The sequence below is a fragment of the Oryzias latipes genome, chromosome 3 (genome assembly GCF_053564925.1).
Source record: "Oryzias latipes strain Hd-rR chromosome 3, Olatipes_Hd-rR_3.1".
Taxonomy (NCBI): domain Eukaryota; kingdom Metazoa; phylum Chordata; class Actinopteri; order Beloniformes; family Adrianichthyidae; genus Oryzias; species Oryzias latipes.
This window is the reverse complement of record NC_136239.1, coordinates 38,061,299-38,083,070: the sequence shown is the minus strand read 5'-3', so window position 1 is coordinate 38,083,070 and position 21,772 is coordinate 38,061,299. Positions and strand designations below refer to the sequence as shown.

General features: G+C 41.6%; 1 protein-coding gene across 2 annotated transcripts in view; it reads left to right on the top strand.

The window, feature by feature from the left end:
* cdh8 (cadherin 8) overlaps window positions 1-21,772 on the top strand; it is a 117,585-nt gene that overhangs the window by 1,351 nt on the left and 94,462 nt on the right. For both annotated transcript variants that reach the window (XM_023953698.2, XM_023953697.2), the window contains exon 2: window positions 736-1,266. In XM_023953698.2, coding sequence (XP_023809466.1) covers window positions 1,009-1,266 — 258 coding nt within the window. In that variant the 5' untranslated portion in view covers window positions 736-1,008. The remainder of the gene's footprint in view (window positions 1-735; window positions 1,267-21,772) is intronic.

Genomic DNA, 21,772 nt, shown 5'->3' with positions numbered 1-21,772 from the left:
CTGAATCCTGCTAAGAAAACTACCCATCAGTCTGAGTTTTTCAAACTGTTCCAGCTCTCAAAAGTGTTGGATTTAAATCAGAGGGAGGCTTCCCATTTTAAGCCTCTCTCTGACTCTGACTAGACTTCAAAATTATTTTATACTCGTGCTTATCATAAATGACCAGTCTCAATGTATTAACACATATTAGGTCTAGTGAGTGCATTCCAATAATGCAGCAGTGCTCACTTTGATATCAGTGAGTTGCAGCGCTGTTGACGTAGCTCACCTGATCGCTCCCTGATGCTACTGCATGCATGCATGGATGAGCGCCTTAGGAGCTTGATTGTAGTTTGTGCCAAACAAACTTACCCCAACATGTATTTTCTCGGCATGAATCTGAAAGAATATGTAATTTTTCTGACATTCCTACTGGGGTGATCCTCCAAAAGGACAGATTAAAGTGAGGCAACCAGATTTAGGGGCTTAAAAAAACCCGCCAGTTTCAGACATGCTCTAATTTGTTGATCAGTTGTGACAATGAGAGAAGTGGGTTGAAACAGAGGGTCAGAGCTGCTAAATTTAGAGGGGGAAAAACATGTTTTCTTCACCTTATCGCATCTATGATACTACCCTCTCTTTTTTCATTGCGGCTGTCACAAATGTTTACTTGTGTCTACTCTGCTTTCCTTCTTCTGCATCTCCTGACAACTCATCACCTAGACACAGGTAAAAACTGTGATTGTCTCCTTTTAGGTCACCCCCGTGGAATAACAAGATGTTGTGCTGAGAGCCTGCCACCCCCCCCCCCCTCACCAACTGCCATGGCAGCATGCCAAGCCATGCGAGTGACCTTTATCACACCATGAATGCGAGCTGTGCCGTTCAAAGAGGACACAAGTAACCTTTTCTTGTTATTTAAGAAGGAACTGTTGATCTGAACGAAGGAGGGGAGGGTGGGGGAGAAGACAGAAAGAGAGAGGAAGAGTCTCCAAAAATAAATAAGCAAACAAAGCACACAACGGAAGGATGCCAACGAGGTCCGAGGAGATGCTCATGGATCTGTGGATGTCCTTGCTGCTAGTGTGGATTACTTGTGTTCCCTCTGTCTCCATGACTCCCATCACGGGCCAGTCCAGAAGCACACAAACTGGTGGGTCGGCTGCGATGGCGAGTGGTCTTGGCGAAGGACAAAGATTACTAAGCCGCACCAAGAGAGGATGGGTTTGGAATCAAATGTTTGTGTTGGAGGAATTTTCTGGACCAGATCCAATTCTAGTTGGCAGGGTGAGTGTTGTGATTGTCAGCATTATATTAAGCTTGCTTATCGTGTGGAAACATTAATTCGGCCATCTGAATGCTCCTTCATTTTTCGCTCTTCCCGTGGGCAGTGGGAGGGTTTGGGTTGTCTGGGGGAAACAGAGATATGAGAACGAGAGAGGAAGGCTGGGAGAAAAAAGGGTCATGAAATGCTTATGGAAATGATTCAACTCCCATTACACTCTGATAGCAAATGTGATGCTTTGAACATCCTTGGAGCAAAAACAGATATTGTTCAACAATTTTCTACAAGAAAATTGGAACTTGGGGAGGTCACTGCTTGTTAAATTTGAGTCTGTTACCCCGTAAAAGTAACAGATTGTTCATGACAAAGATAAAATAAAAGGTACATCTATATTCTCCATCGCAGCTCTGTCACGAATAGAACTGCAGGCTTCTGCTGCAGCTAGGAGCCACCTGCTCCCTGGCCTGTGTGGAAGTGTCAGGCAGTTTCCAGGAGTGTGTGGGGGGGGCCGTTGGCTTGCCCAGCACAAAGCAGCTTGTTCACAGCTCATTGCTGGGATTCACCTGGTGAGAGTCAACCTGGCAGCAATGCCTGCATCCCTCCCTTGGAAGATCATGCAGCCACTCTAGTATGGCCAGGAACATAGGTCATCAGGCGCTATATTTGATCCTGTTTATTAAAAACACTCGAAAAATAAATCACATAAAATGTAACTATTAGTTGGTTTTTGCAATATTTCCATATTCCTGTTCCACCTCTGGCATGTAGCAGCCAGGAGGTTGGTTCTGTTTTGTTGCCGTAGAAAAACTAGTTTCTCGTGAGCCAAGTAAATACTTTAAATGCCTCTTTCCTTTGTTTTTTTTTCTTCTTCTTCTTCTGGTCTAAGCATTGTCATATGGCTGCATCAATTAAACATTCCTGCCGTTTGGGATTTGCACCTGTGTTTTCTGAACGCCGAGCAAACACAAAAATGCTGTTAAGCGATCCATTAATTTTTCAGGCGAGTCAATTAGTCAGCCTCTGCAGAGTTTGACAATGACTGCTCATCAAAAAAGCTGAAAGGAACAGTCACTCTCGGGGCCGTGGCGCCTATGCGAGAGTTTGGACCTATAGAGTTTCTGTGCAAGCCAGCCAAAAAGCTTCCAAATCATCTGCGAGGCAACGATGAAAAGCACATTTGACCAAAATGTGGAAGACATTATCACCCTGAATTTCAGCTTCATTGATTGTAAACCTCAGAGCTGAGAGCATAGAACCCTGCAAACTGTGAACATACAGAATCTGCAATAGAAAATCAAGTCATGGTCCAGATCGTGACGAACGTTTTCTCTCAAGGACTCTGCTATTGCGGTGGAAATGTGACAGCAGGATGGGTTGACTTAGGTTTAAGCACCCTGCCAGTGAAGGACAGCCCAAAGAGAGTTGGGTGTGTGTGTGTGTGGGGGGGGGTGCCTTTGGATGAAGAGGAAGGTTGGGAGTCTTCAGCAAATGCTGATGATGGGTGGCGTTCACCACAAGGTTAAGTGCTCATGAGAACGCCTGGCAGGGCCTAGATAAGTTAGACCAAGATGGCACTGCATCCGTTCAGGACTATAAATTTCTCCCGTCTTCTGCCCCCACCCCCTCCCCCTTTTCTCTGTGTTTCGTATGCTCAGTTAAAAATTGCTCAAATGGGTGGGAGGTGAGATTCAAAAGAGTCATCGCTTCTCTGTGGAATTTCTTGGCAGAGGAAAGGGACCAATTTTGATTTAGCAAGATTTATCTGTGATTTGTACTCCATAGTTTTGTTTGACGGGTCTAGTCCCACTCTTTAAGCGAACAGCCTCCCCATCTCCAACCACGGACGGCGTTGGATTGCAGCATTGATTTTTCTTAACGGTGCGTTCTCCTCCATTTTCCTGCTCAGCAGATCATTAGCATAAAGGCGGGAGGGGCAGGGAAGAAGGGCCGAGGTGGAACGGGGAGGACGGGTCACGAGGCGTCACAGCCCCCACCCTCTGTTTTGCTGTTCCCCCTCAGTGCAACATTTCCTCACATTGTGATTCAGGGAGCGCCATGATCGTCAGCCCCCGTCACTCTGACTGGCGTCGGGGAGGCAGACATGCAGTACCTGTTAAAGTGAAGCCAGGGAGACAGCTGTGAAAGCTTGTTGCTCGGCTGTAGCCTTAAATGAACACGGAGTTGGAAGGGATTTAGGATTACTCATCTCGAGCCAAGGACGGTTCAAAAATATCTGTCATTAAGAATAGAAATGAGCAGACGTGCAAAGGTGGGTAGACTTGATAGGTCCAACCACATGGACGGAGCCAAAGGGGGGGCACATGTGCTACACGACTACAAAGATATGTGTCACTATAGGAAGTCAAGGAAAGAGATCTCAATAATAAAAAGGTTCCTTTCCAAAAAAACGTGTCTTCGTTTTGGTCTGAGGCCAATCCAGACACACTTTTTTTTCCACCATTGTGCCTCTGCAGCCACAGCCTGTTCAGCTATTGAAACGTAGAATGAGCTCAAAGACACCACGTCATGAAAGGCGGAACATTGACGAAGAACAAAAGATAAACGGGGAACAAACTGGTATGTTTGCACCAAAGAGATATCAGGGTTTGCGTTCTTTGCAGTGCGAGGCGGATTAATTGCAGCCTCAGACATTTACCCTCCTTCACCAACAGACACGTCTCATGTAGTGTTGTGACTGCTGATGATGCGTCACAGTTCTGGAATGCTGTAAACTGACTGAGTCCTTCTGCCGTTGTCCAAAGCTTTTATCCGCTCCAACATCGTGTGTGTTTTTCTACAAAGAGAATTTGTAATCAAACTTTAATATTCATCAATTCAGAATAAATTGCAAGATTGGGAGAACTGACAGTGATACCAAAAGAAGAAAGGCTTTGATTTACTGATTCAGAGAAGAAAATAGATCTATCCCTTTAAAAAAAAAGGAGTTTTGTCTATTTTTTTCTCATGTGTAATTTTTAAGATGCTTACATGAAATTTAATTTTAAAACAAGCTTTTTGGCAGGATGCTAAACAAGAAAAGTGATGGTTTCTGGGGAAAAAATGAAATGACTTATTTAAAAGACGTTTCTGTTTTTTATTAGTGAGGTGACTAATAAAGGCTGAAATCACGAGACCTTTGAATGTGCTTATGCCTTTATTGTACCTGATAAAGGGGCAATTTAGCGGCTGTAGCAAATAGATATTTGAATTGGTGTTTTAGTCTGTTTACCTCCTGCTTCTGAAACTGAATCGGAGCTGGGACAGCTTTCAAAAATGTATTTCAGACCTATTGTTGCTTTTGACTGCCAGTGCGAGATGTGGGACATTGTCTATAAATACTGATGCGAGAACTACTTCTCCTCGTCTGGATTGCCTCCCTGCCCGTCTCTTTCCTCCCCCTCCGCCTCCTTTTCTTTCTGTCTCCATCTGTGACGGGGTGATTATGGGGGGAGAGGCTCTTGAGCCCCAGTAAGCTTGCCCTCAGGGCTGATGGGGTGTGGTACAGTGACATTGTTGGAATTTTCTCAGAGTGTTTGGGCAAGACGAGCCCCGAATTCAGTCTGAGATACCCGGTCCTGCTGGGAGAGCCGGCCGTCGTCCGTGGACTGAATGCTGCCGATTTGGCCTGTGAGGAAAACCAACCTTCATCTGCATTAAGTCCCGCTGCTGAGCCTGTGTCTGCCTCTGCCTTTGATTGATGGATGAGGAGTGGGAGTTAAATAGAATATTAGCAGAATAATTGCCACTGATTGATGGCCTTTATGACACATAAATTATAAGCATTGGCTCTGGTATAATAAATTCTGAAATGTGGCCCAAATTAGACACAGGTTTCCGTGCCACAGCGAGGGGATTGAATCAAAAAGCTGCCATTAATTCCAGGAAAGGAAAGCCGTCGGTGTTTGTTGAAGCAAATGGATTCCACTCCGTTTGGTTTCTCACACCCACAGCTCCTGGAATATAGCTCTATAATCTCTCTTCAAGCAGCACCACACAGATCTGTATAGAGCTGCGGTCTAGCAGCTCCGTCTCTCAGCCCCTCACATCTCCATCCCTACCTCATGCGTAATTTAGAAGAAAAAAAAAATACAAACATCTCTCTGTCCACCTCTTCTTCCACCCCCCTCCTCTGCCCTACCCCTCCTTCCTTCCCCGAGGCTCACCTGTATAGTATATCACTAATGCCATTGGGGCCATTATTTCAATGGGCCATGGCCACAGTTTCCCTCTTCCTTTTCCAATCTCTCTCTGTGTCTATCCCTCCTGGTCTGTAATAAAACACTGGGCAGAGAGAAACCTCTGATAGAGCTGTGGGATCACATTAGTGCTGCCCTTGAAGAGCTTGACAGGTTGTCTATGGCTTTGTGTTGTCGTCCTGCTTGCCATTAACAAGCTGAAGTATATGTACGCGCGTGGAAGTGTTGGACAGCAGTCCATTCGGCACACTGAAATGTGAGGCTCGGGTGGAGTATATTTAGCCATGAGTGTTGTGTCTGCAACAGTAAATACAATGTGTCTGTGAGGCTTTATGGACAGTGGATCTCTGCAAACATTTGCAAAGGCGCCACAGCGGTCATGTTTATGAAAGATTTCTATACAAACGGTGCCATATGTGCATATGGGGATGAAATAGCAAGTTGGAATCTGTGCTACTTCAAATCTACACCTGACTTTACCCTGACTGGCATTATGATTTTTCCAGTGTATCAATATCACCTTGCATCTCAAATGTTATGGTATGGCAATTTTGAAAAACTATTATATAGATTTTTTTTTTTTAAACGCAATAAGGAATATTCCGACATGTCACCTCTGGCAAATGTGTCACTTGAAAAGCCTTTGTTGGTTTTTAAGCAAACCCAGCCTTTCATGTCATTCTCTAAACCAGGAACTGTTCAGCATTAAATTGCATAGTGCAATTTCACCTTTCATATGGGAGCTGAAAATATATTTCAGCTCCGAGTATCACGAGGAGGCGCATGACGTGTCCCGTCCCGCCAGGTCTCCTGCGAACGTGCATCAGCTGCAATAATAATTTAACAGGAAAGCATATTCGTTCTCATGGTTTCAGAGTCCCTGAGCAAAATAACAGGCTTGCTACCATCCCTCACATCTGCGGCTCGCCATGATTAAATCCATGTTGTGTGCTGAGCAGCTCATGCAGGGGCCACTTTTCCGAGCTCCTGCATCGCTTCTAATTCACAGCGAATGGCCCCTTTATGCTTTTGCTCAGGACTGCGTGTCATGATTAGCACTCTCCCTCGTCAGCGTTTGTCGGTCAAACTCTTCCAACTGAAATTGAGACGATTCCTGGCCTCTCATGGAGCTCAACATAACCTCCACGACCTAAACTGGCCTCCCATCCCTCTCTTCTCCTCTTTTCTCCTCTCTTCTGCTTGCCTCGCTCTCTGCGGCTCACTGAACTTGGCCTGTTTTGGTGCTGCGGAGGCGGAGCGCTTAGTGGGCCAAATCATCTGGCCGTCTAGCTTGAACTTTGCTCTGACTAATTTATAGGAACCAAAATGGTTCTCCTCAATAGATTAGCCTGGAGCCTATCCTTCAAAGACCCACTCCAATGAAAATCATGTTTCAGGTATTTTTTACATGTTCCTGGGGCATTTTTCTGAGAAAAGAGAACACATATCAGGGGGAAAAAAAGTATTTCTTTTTCCAAATTGTTGTGAAACAGGGGCAGACGTTAGTATTCCATTCGAAAAAGCGCATTTGCTACGTAGAAAATACAACGGGCGGGGCACGAGCTTCCTGATCCGCTCCACAATTAGGTGGGGCAGGGGGACGGGGTTGCTCCACGCCAACAGTTCTGCCCAAACTCAAAGGAGATTTGCTAATGAACTATTGACGCTCTCCAGAAACTACCATACAAGTCGCGTCTTTTGTATAACTTTTGAAAAATAAATATTCTTATGGGTTTGTTTTTTTTCCACTAACAACCACTAGAGGGAACTGTAGGTCATTATTGAGAGCAATTCAGAAGAACTTCTATTTTTTTCCTGTCAGCGCAAAGCAATGAAGACGTACCACAAACTGAACAGAACAGTGTAAATCAGCCTTTTTACTCCAGTGCAAGTTATTTAGGATTTTTTTTTCTTTATTAAGCAACCTTTGGACTTGTAGTCCAAAAATATGATATAAACCAGCATAATCGTAATTCAAAGACCACCATAACGGCGAGATTTCCTTTGTTAAAATATCTGTCCTAAGCCTCAAATGTTGAGCATTTCTGCCTTCTGCCCTTTGTTTTGTGCAAAAGCTTGTTGATTTCTCAGAGCAAACATCTATAGTCAGGTTACATTAGGCAACAAGTCATGCACGAACTTCCCGAAGAAGTGAGCGGAATGTAGTCGGACATTCTGCTTACTTATGAATATGGATTAAATTCCCTTGTCAACTCGTTGGCCAAGAATTAGTAAAGCTGTAAATGAGGTTACAATTATTCAAATCTGATTATTCAAATCAAAAGATTATGATTATCTGAAACCTGCTAATTGGCCCATGCCTCTGATTTAGTAGTTTCAGGCCTAAGCCGCAGCAGCAGAAGCAGAAGTCGCCGCAGATTCTTGCTTACTGTGCCAGAGAGCTCTTGTGGGTTTGATGTTTGGCTCAACTCCCCAGGAAGCTTCTCTCATATGGATAGATCCCAGTGTATGTGAAATGCCGCAGGCGACTGCAGGCGGCTTATCCCTGTGCCTGTGCTGAGAAACGCGTCCCACCAGCCAAACTGGGACTGCCGGAGTAATCTTGTTAAGAATGGATGTTGTTATTGTGCGACTGGATGTGCATCAGGCTTCACGGTTTTCTGGGAGCGCACGTGGGCTGGAGCAGAGAGACAAAGGGGGAGGGAGTTTGGATCAGCTGGGAGAGGGGGTGCTTATTTCTGGCACTTAAAAGATGAGAGTCCTCTTTTTCTCCAGCCTTTTTTTTACGTCCCCTCTTCTGTTCAACCTATCCCCGCTCTGCTCATACCTCATGCGGTGGCAACAAAACGGCATCAGTGAACAATGGATGTGACATTTACTTGGAGATCGGTGTCTTCACCTATAACAGGTATTAAAGTTGATGATTATCATCACTGCCATGCCGAAAGCATGGGGTTGCTCACCTCAATCGCCGGGCTGACAATAAAAAAATATAATGAAAAAAGAGGGAATCAATGGCCCTGTACTTTGCAGTCTTCTCTTCCTTCAGTACAGCCACTTGCAAGTGTGGTATGTGGAGTAGACTGTGACTCTGACCTTTCGCTCAAATGAATTATTTCGTTTTAATGATCCCCTCTGCAGAAAGAATAAAAAGATAGTTAAAATAATAGGCAGGGAGGGCAGCATTCACAACTCCATCCTCAACATTGCTGTATTCTACTTTTCCAGTACCTGAGATGACACCTGTATCCCTCTAAAAACAATCCCTCCATGTGTTTGTGTCTCGGAGGTGCATGTCATACATCCAGGCACATAAATCAACCGAGAAGGAAGAAAAAAAGCTCACCTGGATATAACAAGCAGGTGTGATGGAAGCACACGCACAACTCGTGCGCGTGAAAGTGACACTTTCCAGTCAGACTAGGAATACTGAGGGGCTTGTGGTGCTGCGATAGAGGGGAAGAGGAATGAAGCAGGGGGGGTGCATGAAAAATTAAAAACGTTATAATATAAAATCCAGATGAATCATGAATGCTTAATGGGAATCAGGGTTGAGCAGGCTGGAAATTGTTCTCAAAGATTCCCGTTGTGTGTGCGTTGTTTGCCAGCTCCATTTGCCCGCCGAGGGCCGTGGCAATGTTACGTCTCCCTTCTCAACTGTTCTCTCAGTGGCAACAAAATGAGGTGTTGAGGGAATGAGTAGAGGATGCCAGAAACATGTGAAAAGCTTTTAGGGGCTAGATGCCGTCTGTTGTCGAAGCCTGGCTAATTGCCTTTATCCCTCACTGCAACTGCTTGTTGTTGTGCTCGTGGAGTGGACACACACTGATGGTCTATGTGATGAAATATTAACAAATCTTTGCTATCAGACCCCCCCCCCTCCTCCTCCTCCATTGTTGTTTGATGAAAAGCAGAGATTCCAGAGAAATGTCTGCTATTATGAATTATAGAGGATCCAATTAGAAGAACATCATCTCACATGATTTGGATTTAAGTTGGGATTGGAGTCAAACAATCAGGTGGATCAGCAGAGGTGCATGTCTTTAAGACAATGGTTTCTTAATTCACGTATGCTGTGCTACAGTGTGCATTTGTAAAACAAAGAGTGCAACTTTTTAATGTATTTTTAAAGACAAAAGAGCACATTTGGGGAATTGGGGTCACAGCAGCTGACTGATTTCTGAGAGAGCAGATGTTACAGTTGACCTACTGACTGTTAATGCTGTATTCCATCAGTTTCAGATTGTTATTCTTTTTTTCTTATTTTTCATAAAGCAAACATACAGTCTCTTTGTTGTTTCCCTTTGCCCCTGTAGAGCTGGATTCCCCATTCATATGAGACGAATAACTGCTCATTTGTCTGAAATGTATTTAAGAAGACTATTTCTGTCAGGGATGGGGCTGCAGATAATTGGCATATCAGAGAAACATAAACTTAAAGACCCACTCTGATCATGTTTCGAGTGATTTTAACAGCATTTCCACTGGTCCTTTCATGATTATTGTGCTGAAACAATATTAGGCATTTGTCCTGCTCCTGATTCCCAACAATTTGAATAAAGAAATACTTAGAAAGGCTATTGGAGCTAAATTTTCCTATAAAGTCTCTATCATCAGAAAAAAAACAAAGAAAAAACACCATCAGTGTCAAGAACTGGTGGCGTAGGACCCAAAAATGCAGGAGACCAGGCTTGGTGGAAGACATTAAATAAATAAATTTGAACAAGACACAACTCAAGGAGAAACAAACAAAAAAAAATGACACAACAGAGCAGATCACAGCTGAAAACCAGACACACATATACACTGAGGGTTTGACAAGACAGCTGTGGATGATTTGCAACCTAAACCTGGTGTGATCCTCAGAGGGATCTACAGTCCTCAATTCTCACAATAAGAAAATGTTAAACACCCGGAAAAAAAAAAAAATCTTCATCGAGAGAGTCTTAACTGACTGCCACTTAAATATGACTAAACTGAAATGAGCCTTATAAAGCAAAACTTCCACCTAAAACTGACAAAACATCACAAAAGACAAATCTGGAGAATAAAGCTGGTGACCAATCAGAGGACATGATAGTGAGGGAGAAATAAACTATAAAAAAACAGGACTGAAGAGATGAACTAAATTAGCTGTGGCTTAATTAGGCGCGATCTGCAAGATTAAACATGAAGAAAACTGTACAAAAACAGCTCATTTCACACAATATGTGGCCTCAAAATGTGGTTCTAGCTCACATTTGTTTACATTTAGACTGTAGACATAAACTCTGCTGTGAAATCATAACATCTACAATTTAACAGTTATTCTAATTTAAACCTAATTGGTTTAGTCTGCAATTTAGCCACTAAAATAGTTGTTGCTGATGACATAGCACGCTACTGTTAACATTTAAGGAGATTATTTAGAGAAATAAATGCAAATGTTTATCCTATTAAGTCAATCTTCTTCTTATCCTGCAAGAAACAAAATTGTGGAAAATAAGACATGAAGTCTGAAAGTGGTGGAAAAGAGGAAACTGAATGTATCCATTTATCCATCCATCCATCCATCCATCCATCCATCCATCCATCCATCCATCCATCCATCCATCCATCCATCCATCCATCCATCCATTTATCCATCCATTTATTCAACCATCCATCCATCCATGCATCCATGCATCCATCCATGCATCCATCCATCCATCCATGCATCCATCCATGCATCCATCCATGCATCCATCCATCCATCCATCCATCCATCCATCCATCCATCCATCCATCCATCCATCCATCCATCCATCCATCCATCCATCCATCCATCCATCCATCCATTCATCCATCCATCCATCCATGTATCCATCCATTTATCCATCCATCCATGCGATTACGTCTCTTGAATATTTGTACTTGGTTGAGTCAACTCGAAGTGGCTTAAAGATCTAAAAAAAAAACAGCATTTTGCTAAATGAACTACACAGGTAGAAGTGTAAAGTCCTGCCAGGGCCTTTTCGGATCAAAACGGCATTAGAAAGGATTAGAAAGTAAATCTTTGTGTTGTCGGATTATCTGTTCCTTAACAGTAAACATGTAACAAACGTAAAGAAACTGAAAAAAACTGTCTTGTGTTGGATCTTCAGTGTTACAAATCTTTGATGAAGACGTCTTGCTTGCGTCGTGCTTTAGTTGTGTAACCTTTTGTCACCTGGTGACAGAACAATGAATAAATTGATCAAATGTCAAACAGCAGAGCTAAGAGGCCGTTCACGGTTTCAGTTCAACAGCTGGTTTACTGTCTTTGTGAGGAATAATGACAAACTATTTTTCCATCTCATCTGGACACAATTAGCAATGATCAGATCACAATGTCTGCAGTAAAACTCGACTCCCATAGGAGAGTATTGCCAGGCGACTTTAGTCATTTTATTTGTTTAATGTTTACATAATTAATATTTTAAAAAAATCAATTTACAAATTTGATGAGGATTTTAGACTGTTGTTATTTCGTTGAGGTTCTTTTGCTCTGGTCAGGATGGTTTATAAGGTGCCTCAGAAAGAACTGTGTGTTCTATATGGACTGTTTTTAAATCACTTTTTCACTGTTCTGACGGGATAAAAAATAAAAATCACATTTTCTGATTCAATTTCAGTGTCAAGTAGTTGATTTCCAAGCCCAACATTTTGTTGAAGGTGTAATCAATGAAAAATAAAAAGGGGAGAGAAGAGCCTAAATCAGAAACAAACGTGTCTTAGAACCCCTCCAAGTCTCAGGGGGCGTCTCTCCTTGCCTCCAAGTGAAGAAACTCTGCCAAATGGCACAGTGCCCTTTTATGCTGCTTTCTGTGCTTAATCTGCGTCATGTAGCCACGTTAACGGATGAAGACAAGGAGCAGCAGCAGTGAGGCAGCAATAATTTAACAGATCCCTGAACGCCTCACCATTGGATCCAGAAGGCCGGGGCCAAGCCCGAAACCATTGTGGGCTCCATCTGGGTAAAAACGGGCCCCTCATTTCCCTCCGTTTCAATCTGTGCCACGCTCTCTGTGTTTACAGAAGCCGGCGCCCGCTTGAACCGCCACTCGCCAAGATGTGTTTATCAGGGTCTCTGTGTACACGGTAACATGCTGGTGCACAACGCAAACGCACAATGTCCGTGTGTCTCCTCAAGTGGCCAGATAAGGAAACATGACTTTATCGTTTTGTTGCTGTGCACGCTCACACACGTGCACTGCTGTTGGTGGACTCTCATTTCCACACAGTGTGTACACACAAAATGCTAATTCCATATCTGTCTTGATGACCTTTTCTTCTTTGTTGTTGCTCAGTGTTTTTATAAAAACTGTGCTGACATCTTGGCATGTGTAATTACTGCTCTGGAGCAGCTCTGCCTCTTTATTAGCTTTTTATTTTTTATTTTTTTACACAATGCTCTTTCCCATCACTGCTGAGTGTGTTTTAGTGTGTCAAAGGCTCTTCAGTTGTTCAGGTCACACTGCTGAATCCAACACAAGAGCAGTCCATCCTGCTGCACGTCATGCAGATCTGATAAAGACAAGCGCTTTCTAAAGTGCTGTTGCTTTGATTTATATGCCAGTTTAGCTCCGCAGCACTGGTAAGCTTCAGAATATTCTATTTCTTTTGCAGTTTTCATGTGCAAGAGATTGCAAAGATGTTCTCGAGGGATTCACAAGTGGCTCATATTCAGTCCTACGAGCAGATGAAAATGGGACTGAAGGGATTTAGCTGGGCAGATACCTGAGCGCTCAGTGGAATTTCAACAAATACCTCATCAGGTGGACCTACATTATGGATCAAACTGGATTTGCTTCTCAGAACATGTGTGCTAACATTCAATAATGCAAAGGCAGTCCTTGTTTTTAATGGCATAGAAGAAAGCAAAGTGTGAGAATCACAATCTCCAGGTTCACCACAGAGGATTACGGCTGAACCTCTTTCATCAGGCTGGGCCAGCAGGAAAAATGCAACTCTTTTCCTTGTCACGAAAACAGTGAGCCGGTTACTAAAAGGGTGATAACGCATGCTGGGAAGGACTTAAATCACCCCTCCATGTGGTGTCCTCAAGATGCCTTTGACAACCCTGACTTCTAGTAAAGTCAGAGCTGTGTCAACGATGCGCCAACATGGAGGAGAATAACTGGCAGTTTTCACTGAGACGCTTTGATTCAACCAGTGCTGTGTGGATGCATGTAAACAATGGTTTATCTCAATCACAGCAGGCAATCAGACACGAAGTTGAATTCAGATTGGGGCCTATGGAAATGCTTTTGCGCTGCACTTACCGTCCTATGTGTCCAAACCCAATCTGCATGCGGCTCAGCGGCCTACACAGCAAAAGTAGACCTGGGTGTGCCAGTTACAGAGCATAATTGCTACTAATGACCATTAGGAGTTTGGTTTTCATCCTCCGGGGGCCACAGAAAGGGCCTTTCGTCTTATCAGTTGATTAGAAACAAATAGTCGGGGTTGGTTCCTGCATAATAAGTAAACAGGGGGGCTGAAATGGTTTTACTCTATCGCGGGCAAGCTTAATGGAGAGACGGGATGCTCATCCTCTGCTAATATGTCAGCAAATGGGCAAGCACTTACAAACCCCAGGTCCTCTTCTGAAATATTGTTAGCATTTTTTTGTTTTTTTGTCCTGGCAGTTGAAATTGTATCTGGAAGAAAACAAAATAACAACAGGAGCAACAACAACAACAACAACAACGGAGGGAAGAAATCCTTCCATCAGCCTCAGGCTTGGACTTTGTTTAGTTTTCTTCTCCAGAAAGCAAAATGCTACAGACCTTTGAGCTGCTCTTTACTAAAAGCACTTATGCTTCTCCAGCAGCAGTGCTGGCATCCTACTGTCACTGATGGCAGAAAAGTTGTTGTTTTTTTTCCCTCTCTGAGGACTCATTTGCATTATGCAAATGAACAATTGATAGGGATCTTCTCCCCTCCGATGAACATTTTGCACTGCAATTTGCCAAGCACGTAATTACTTATTGACAGAATGATATTACACAGGAAATTGTAGTGTAAAATGGCAAACCCATCTCATTGTGATGGTGGTCAAATATAATAAGAACAACAATTGTAAAATTGGAAATCGTCTGTCAACTGGACGTGAGCTGCAGAGGCCTGCTCTCTTTACTGCCACCTGTGGTTGCTCCCTGAGCTTGTGGCTTTGCATTTTAATTAATTCCAAACATTATTAAGGTTATAAATTCCCTGTCTTACTCCACTGCACAAGACGGTGCAGCTGAGCAGCAGAGATGCCTGCAATTATCCATATTGCAAATGAACACCCATGGAATGGGACAACATGCATGTGACACTGCAGTGTGATCGTTGACTAAGCTTTTTTTCCTTAAACGAAGCTCAGGAGAATGTTTTTGGGGTAAAAGATACATAGTAACATGCTTTTTATTGTTGTACTTCCATGTTATTTCCTCTGAAAATCCAAAACCAGGTTTAAAAAGGTTTGTTTTATTGCAAAAATATATTTTAGAAGCCTAAGGCCAACACCAGAGGAAATTCGAGGAAATTTAACATCTTGGCCACTGCTCAGGAACAGCAGAGTGGCAGAGTCGATAAAGCAATTAATATCCCCTCAACAGCATCAGTGAAAGAAAGGCCTTCTTTTTTAGCCATTTAATTCATAACAACCTATCCCCACTTACACTTACTTTTACCTAAGCTGCACAAAGAAATTATTTTTCCAGCATTTTTTTCCTTTTTTTGTAACAGCACCATTCCAGCTCTAATATCGAGCTTCCCCAGAGACTGGCACCTGGAGGAAAAACAAAAAAGGGGGAGAGAAAAAAAAAGGGCAGTGTGCAGCTGCATTTTCTTTCACAGTAATCGAATCCCTCAAAAAGGGCCCATTTTTCTTCATCTCCCCAGGTCCACAGGACCTTTAAACAGAGAAAGGCACCAAAAGAAGGCACCATAGAACACAATTATAATTCCAATATAGTCTTGTAAAGAAAATGTAAACAGATAGCCAGGCTGGAAAGCTGCCCCCATTTTCCCACAGGACTGGTAATAAAGTAGAAAAGATGTAATACTGGAAGAGGCTTTTTACCCCTTGTCCTTTTCTCACTCCAGAAATTGAAAAGTGTGGCTGTCTGCAATGATGCTGCTGTAGGACGGAAAGATCTTAGATTTACGGGAGATTTAGAGAAAAGGAAGAGCAGGGGTGGATTTTCACCACAGCCATTAATGCGGGTTTGCAAATGCACATTAATGCACCAGTATGGATAAGAATAAGTGGGACTCTGCGGTGTGGAGAGGGGTCTTTACTAAACAGTAGCATGTTGTGTCATGAGCCTAATTTCCGAAGCCTCCGGTCTCTGACAGGGGACACAAACAAGCCGCCATCCGCTCCAGAAATCTGAGCAAATTGGTGGCAAATTTTGATTTGCAAGGGCATGCGTTGCTATTGGCCAATCTGGAATTCTCAGGGCGAGACATTTTTTTTTCCGTTTCTCACACTGCAGTTTCCTCCTCTCTTGAATATTCCCTTTGTTGTTTTGGGGTTGCATTTGTTTTACATTAATTTGTGTTTTCTCTCTGCTGGTTTATTCTCCAATCACTGGATTGCAGAGGAAAAAAACCCCAATAGGCGTCTTATGATTTGCTGGCAGGGGTTGTAGGTGTCCCAATAATTATTGCTGGTATACTAGAAGCCACTCGGGCACTCAGCTCAGCGGAGTGTATTTGGGTTTGTGTGTCTGTTGTTCTTTACAAGAGATACTCGTTTAAATTGAGAAATGTATACTTAGAAAAGCAGCAGGAGGTTTGGACAGTTGAAGACATTTTTGTTCGGTTTTTCCGTTTGTGGTCAGATTTAGTAAGATGGGATTAAGTATCAGAAATCCACTCCTGTAGAGTTCCTCCTCACTTTGCCAGAGTGAGGAGGCTTCGAGTGATAGTTGGGAGGATGACTGTTGGACCGCGCTGTTTCCTGCTGAGTGTAAATCACAAGAAGACAGAGAGAGGCACGAACGCTTGTTCTTGTGAGAGTGCGACTGACTGAATGTGTGTGGGAGATAGATTTTCAGAGCGGGAGGAAAGGCAGGGACCCCAGCAGAGCCCGGCTGGCCGGGAAGGGGGAGGCGGTTTTGACAGCTAGGTCTGAGGAAGGGGAAATGGCACGGCGTTTCTGAATCCCGTCATCCGTCTGCTGTGACACTCGGCGTGCGTGGAAGATGTCCTCAGGACTCTGCAGGAGAAGAAGTGTGGCCGTGCAGAGGAGTGAAAGTGTCATCCTCTGCGTAAGTGTCACTCCGTTCGGAGCTGCTTGTGGCTGCCGTGTTTCTTCACGCTCGCCAAGTCTTAGCACACACAGGCGTGAAGACGTTTGTGTCCGCTGAAACACGAAATGTACCACAGGCCTTTCAAAAATGCATTTGTGCTCAACAATAAAGCTGCATCTGCAATTCCTGTGAATGAGATAACCAACAATAAGAAATAAGAACATTCAAAAACACATGCTCCATTGACAAATTTTCTTTGAACAATCAAAACAATCTTCCAATGGGGTCAGAAAATAGTCTTACCAGGAATTCTTAATTTAAGAAACAATTTCTAGTCACTAAGACAGATTTGATCAATTTTGCAATTAAAAAACTTTCTTGAAAAGATTATTTTTTAAGTCAAGACAGAAAATTGGACACTTTTCTTTAAACAAGGTCTTGTATTTACTTAAAGGAGCTGTCACACAGCCTAAACGTATATTTTGCACATATCCCATGTATGAAATTTTGGTCTTTTGTGATACATTCATGATATACATAAGTGTTTCTTGCGTTCATCATTCGTTGGGTCTTTATGTGAATTTGGTTTTGAGCTCAAAACCTTTGGTCAGTTAAGAATTATACAGTTTATGCATATTTGAAATAGTTTATACACAATTATACCATAGTCCGGGTGAATACTCGATTCTGATTGGCTGCTGGGTCGATTCTGATTGGCTACCATAGGATAACCGCACAGTGAAAAAAAAAGTTCACCTAGCTTAAATGTTTTGTATCACTGCAGCGGCTTCTTTAAAACAACCTTTAGCTTCATCATCTGGACAAAAATAAGCGGTAAGAGGTGAACTTTGTCTCTGAACTGAATCTTTATCCAACCCTTTGGAAAGATAAGCATTTATATACCGCTTTACATCGCCGAATCTTGATTGCAGCGGTGGTGCGGCGTAACAAATAGTTCGCTTTTTGTGAGAAAAGCGATCCAAATTGGTATGGTTCATGTTCTACATAGACTTACGTGTGCTTTTTTGGTTTATTTGTACTCTTTCAGTTGTTTTATTCTCATTGTCATTCATGATAAATCTGTAAAGATCTTGCGTAAAGACCACAACTTTTCTCACAGTTTCCATGTATTTTGACATATGACAAACTTTCATCAGTGGAATTTGCGCCAAATGTACACAGTGGTTGTGTAACACGGCCTTAAGATTCAGGTTTTGCAGTGTAATAATAAACAAAAGAGGAAAATAAATAAATCTTGCTGAACTTTTTAAAGTTTACCACCTGTAGTTGGAGATCCAGCACTCCTTTTTTTGACATAAACTAAAATTTCCATTTTTTTTAGGTAAAAGTACATTTAAATTTAACTCAAAGTGGTAAATACACCTGAACATTTTTGAAGGAAAACAGAAAACAGTATCACTGGGACAGTCACTGAGGAGAACAGGGGAAGGAGAAGTTTGTAAAGAACACAGTTTTCTCCATTTTGTTCTATTTTTTTTAGTGACAGGGAACCAGAAACATCAGAACAAGTGAAGACAAGCAAGAAAGCTTCCCTGCGGAGATAGCAGAGCTTCCTGTTAGTCATTGCTAGTTATGAACATAAAAGCGTTACAGCTTAGAAAGTTTCTTTTTAGAAGATGTGTCAAAAACCACACATGATGGTACTTCCTTGAAAGAGACCATAAAAAAATCTCACCAAATATTTGTCTAATTTCTAGTTTAAATATTTTATTGCACTCGATAAAAGACAAAACTAGTAACTCTTCAATACGATGTAAAAACTTGAATACATGGAGTCATTTGATTTAAAAAACCTTTTAGTTTTACCCCTCTTGTTAAAGTAAAATATGTCCAACACAAGAGGCCCTCAGCTCTCATCTGCCTGCCTAGCTGTTGGACAGGACAAGTTAAAAAAAAAAAAAAAACCTTTTAGTTTTAATACGATCTTTAGTAACAAAACTTTTCTTTTTTTACTTTACATGATATTAAGTTTTATTGGTAAATGTTTTTTTTTTCTTCCAAGAAACAGGTTTGCCTGATTTAGAGAAACTGGAAAGTTTTGTTTGACTCATTACAAAGTAAAAATGCATTTAACACCATTACAGAATAGCTAATATGCATATAATTTTTTGACAAAAAGTATTTTTAAAATACCTTATCCTAGTCTTACTTTTAAAATATTATTGTCAAGAACAGTGGTCTCCAACCCCTGGGCCACGGACCGGTACCAGTCCATAGGCCATTTGGTACAGGGCCACAGACAGAAAAGAAAAAAATGCATATGCTTACTTGCATAATTTCCATTTTGTTCTATTTTAGATGGTAAATGGTAAATGGCGTATACTTCTATAGCGCCTTTCTTCCTACAAGGACAAAGTGCTTTTACAGTCACAGACCCATTCACCCAGTCACTCACACATTCACACACTGGTGGCGGCTCCGCTGCCAAACACAGGCGCCTGTCTACCACCAGAGGCAAGGTGGGGTTCAGTGTCTTGCCCAAGGACACTTCGACTCATGGGCGTGCAAGGCGGGAATTGAACCTGCAATCTTACGATCATGGGTTGACCACCCTACCGCTGCACCATGGCCCGCCCGTGAGATACTGACGGAAGTTTTATTTTCAGAATCAGAATCCTTTTATTGTCATTGTACATGGTGATGCAATGAAAATGTAGCACCCTTAGAGTGGTGAAGATAAAATAAAAGTAAGTAAAGTAAAATAAAAATATTGGGAATACAGGGAAAATCTTCATCACAAAGTCCAAGTTTAAACCAGCTGCAAACATTTTACAGGCAATGAACGACTTTGCTTCATTGAATCTTCGTCAAATGTCTGTCTATCTATCTATCTATCTATCTATCTATCTATCTATCTATCTATCTATCTATCTATCTATCTATCTATCTATCTATCTATCTATCTATCTATCTATCTATCTATCTATCTATCTATCTATCTATCTATCTATCTATCTATCTATCTATCTATCTATCTATCTATCTATCTATCTATCTATATACCCAGGCTGTGTTCCACCAACATGGGGAAGCCTAGACAGGGCACACATTTTTAACTCCCTCCTTCTCTTCCCCAAACCCTCCTCCTTCAGTGTGTGTGTGTGTGTACATTGTCAAATGTAAAATAAATAAATACATTAATTAAAATCATAAGGTTCAAAATACTAAACTCAAACTTCGTTCAGACGGTTTCATAGACATGTTGTCTTACATTAAACTGGTCTGGTTGGGGCTCACTGGTCTAGAAAAAAAGAATAAGATTGTTGCTTTAAAAACATACTTTTAAAAACATATTTATATACTTTCCCCCCAAATATGATCTATTTTAATACATAATATCTCCAAACACTAGAGCAATATACTTAACAATGAGTGTGTATTGCTTATTTAAAGATTTGTTTTGTCTCAATTTCACACCTTTTGATTTTAGAAATTTTATCACGACAAATTTGACTAGTTTTAATGACTGATTTTTTTTACTAAAAGGAAAAAATACATTTTTATTATGTTTCTTTTAAAGCTTTTTGATATTTTTTTCTAGTGAATTTACATAATTTCTTTTTTTTTGCTTCATGCGTTTAAGGGTCAAATATTTACATTTTGGACAACATACAATTCAGAGATTGCTTTATGCGTCTTTATGCTTCTGATACATGTAAAGGATTGTTGGGTAAACCCCCAAAACACTGAAAATTTCTTTTGGAAGCAGATATAACCCAAATGAATAGATTTAATCAAGGCGGACCTGAAAGCATGAGTAAGACGGGCTTGAAAAGTGTAGGAAACAGACAAACAGGATCCAGACTAATACGTGTTGGTGGACAAAAGAGCCTTCAGCCTGCCAGCATGTATACTTTCAATCATTCGCCTTATGACACGTTCATGGACTGCTTTGAGGCTATATTCTACGCACTTATCTTTGTATTCCACTGTGAAAAGAAAAACATAATTGTAGAGAGAATGAACGAGGCACTAAGATGTTAGAAAAAAATAATAATATGGAAATACAATTAGTAGTCACACTTCAGCACCATAGAAACTTGGTCAAAACTGAGAAAGAACTGATTCTCAACTGACTTCACATCAAAAATGAAGTGGACAACTTTGTTTGTTAGTTTTTTTTTTTCACGATGCAGAAAGATGAACAACAAAAGATAGAAGCCAAATCCAGAAACAAGTTTGTGGTTTTGGGGGAAATGATTGGAGTGCTCCATCTGCCTTTTATCAACTTTTTCCCTCTTTCTCTTTGTTTTTGAGTAAAAAGCAGCTGCTGGTTTTAATCAAAGGGAAACCACTGGTCTTCCCTAATAAAATTGAGCTAAAGCTTCACTTCAATAAGAAGAGATCTTACAAGAGTATGAGCAGGAATTTTATTTCACACATTGCATAATGTAAAATGGCAGCACTAGAAGTCTTTTGGCCTTACATTTGATACCCAATAGGATACATTAAATAACCACTTCAATATATTTAGAAAGTTAAAAACCGTCTCTAATGTTTTTTTTAATGATTATCTGATTTTTAACCAAAATCAAAATATCTGTGTTGTTTTCTTGAACGTAGTTCCTGTAGAGCAGTGTTTTTCAACCAGTGTGCCGCCGCACACTGGTTTTGGGAGATGGTCAGGTGTGCCGTGAGAAATTAACCATTTTCACTGATCTAAAAACATTTCCATCTCCAGGATATCAGCTCTGTGTTCCTCCAAACAGGCCCCGATAAAACACTGAGTAGATAGGAATATGAAGTATCGTAAAATACTTTTTCTTGGTGTTTATTTGATTCTATTAAAGACATTTTGATAAGAATGGCGGTACAGCGATTTAGCCACAGCTTCAGCTCTGTTTTTCGGAAAAGTCCCGCCCCATTAACCGTCTCCACCAATCATTCTTGGAGGCATAATCATACGTCATCAGTCTGACCAATCAGAAGTGGTTAAAGTTTTCACGTCCTTGTTCCGATTCTGCTCGTAAAGTCTCTCAGTTCCAACAAAAATAACAACTAAAGCTCGTCTTTAGCGGTGTAGCTTTCCAGAGAATCCGGTCTCAGACCGTGGAACAAGTGAACAAAACCATGTAGCGTAGAGA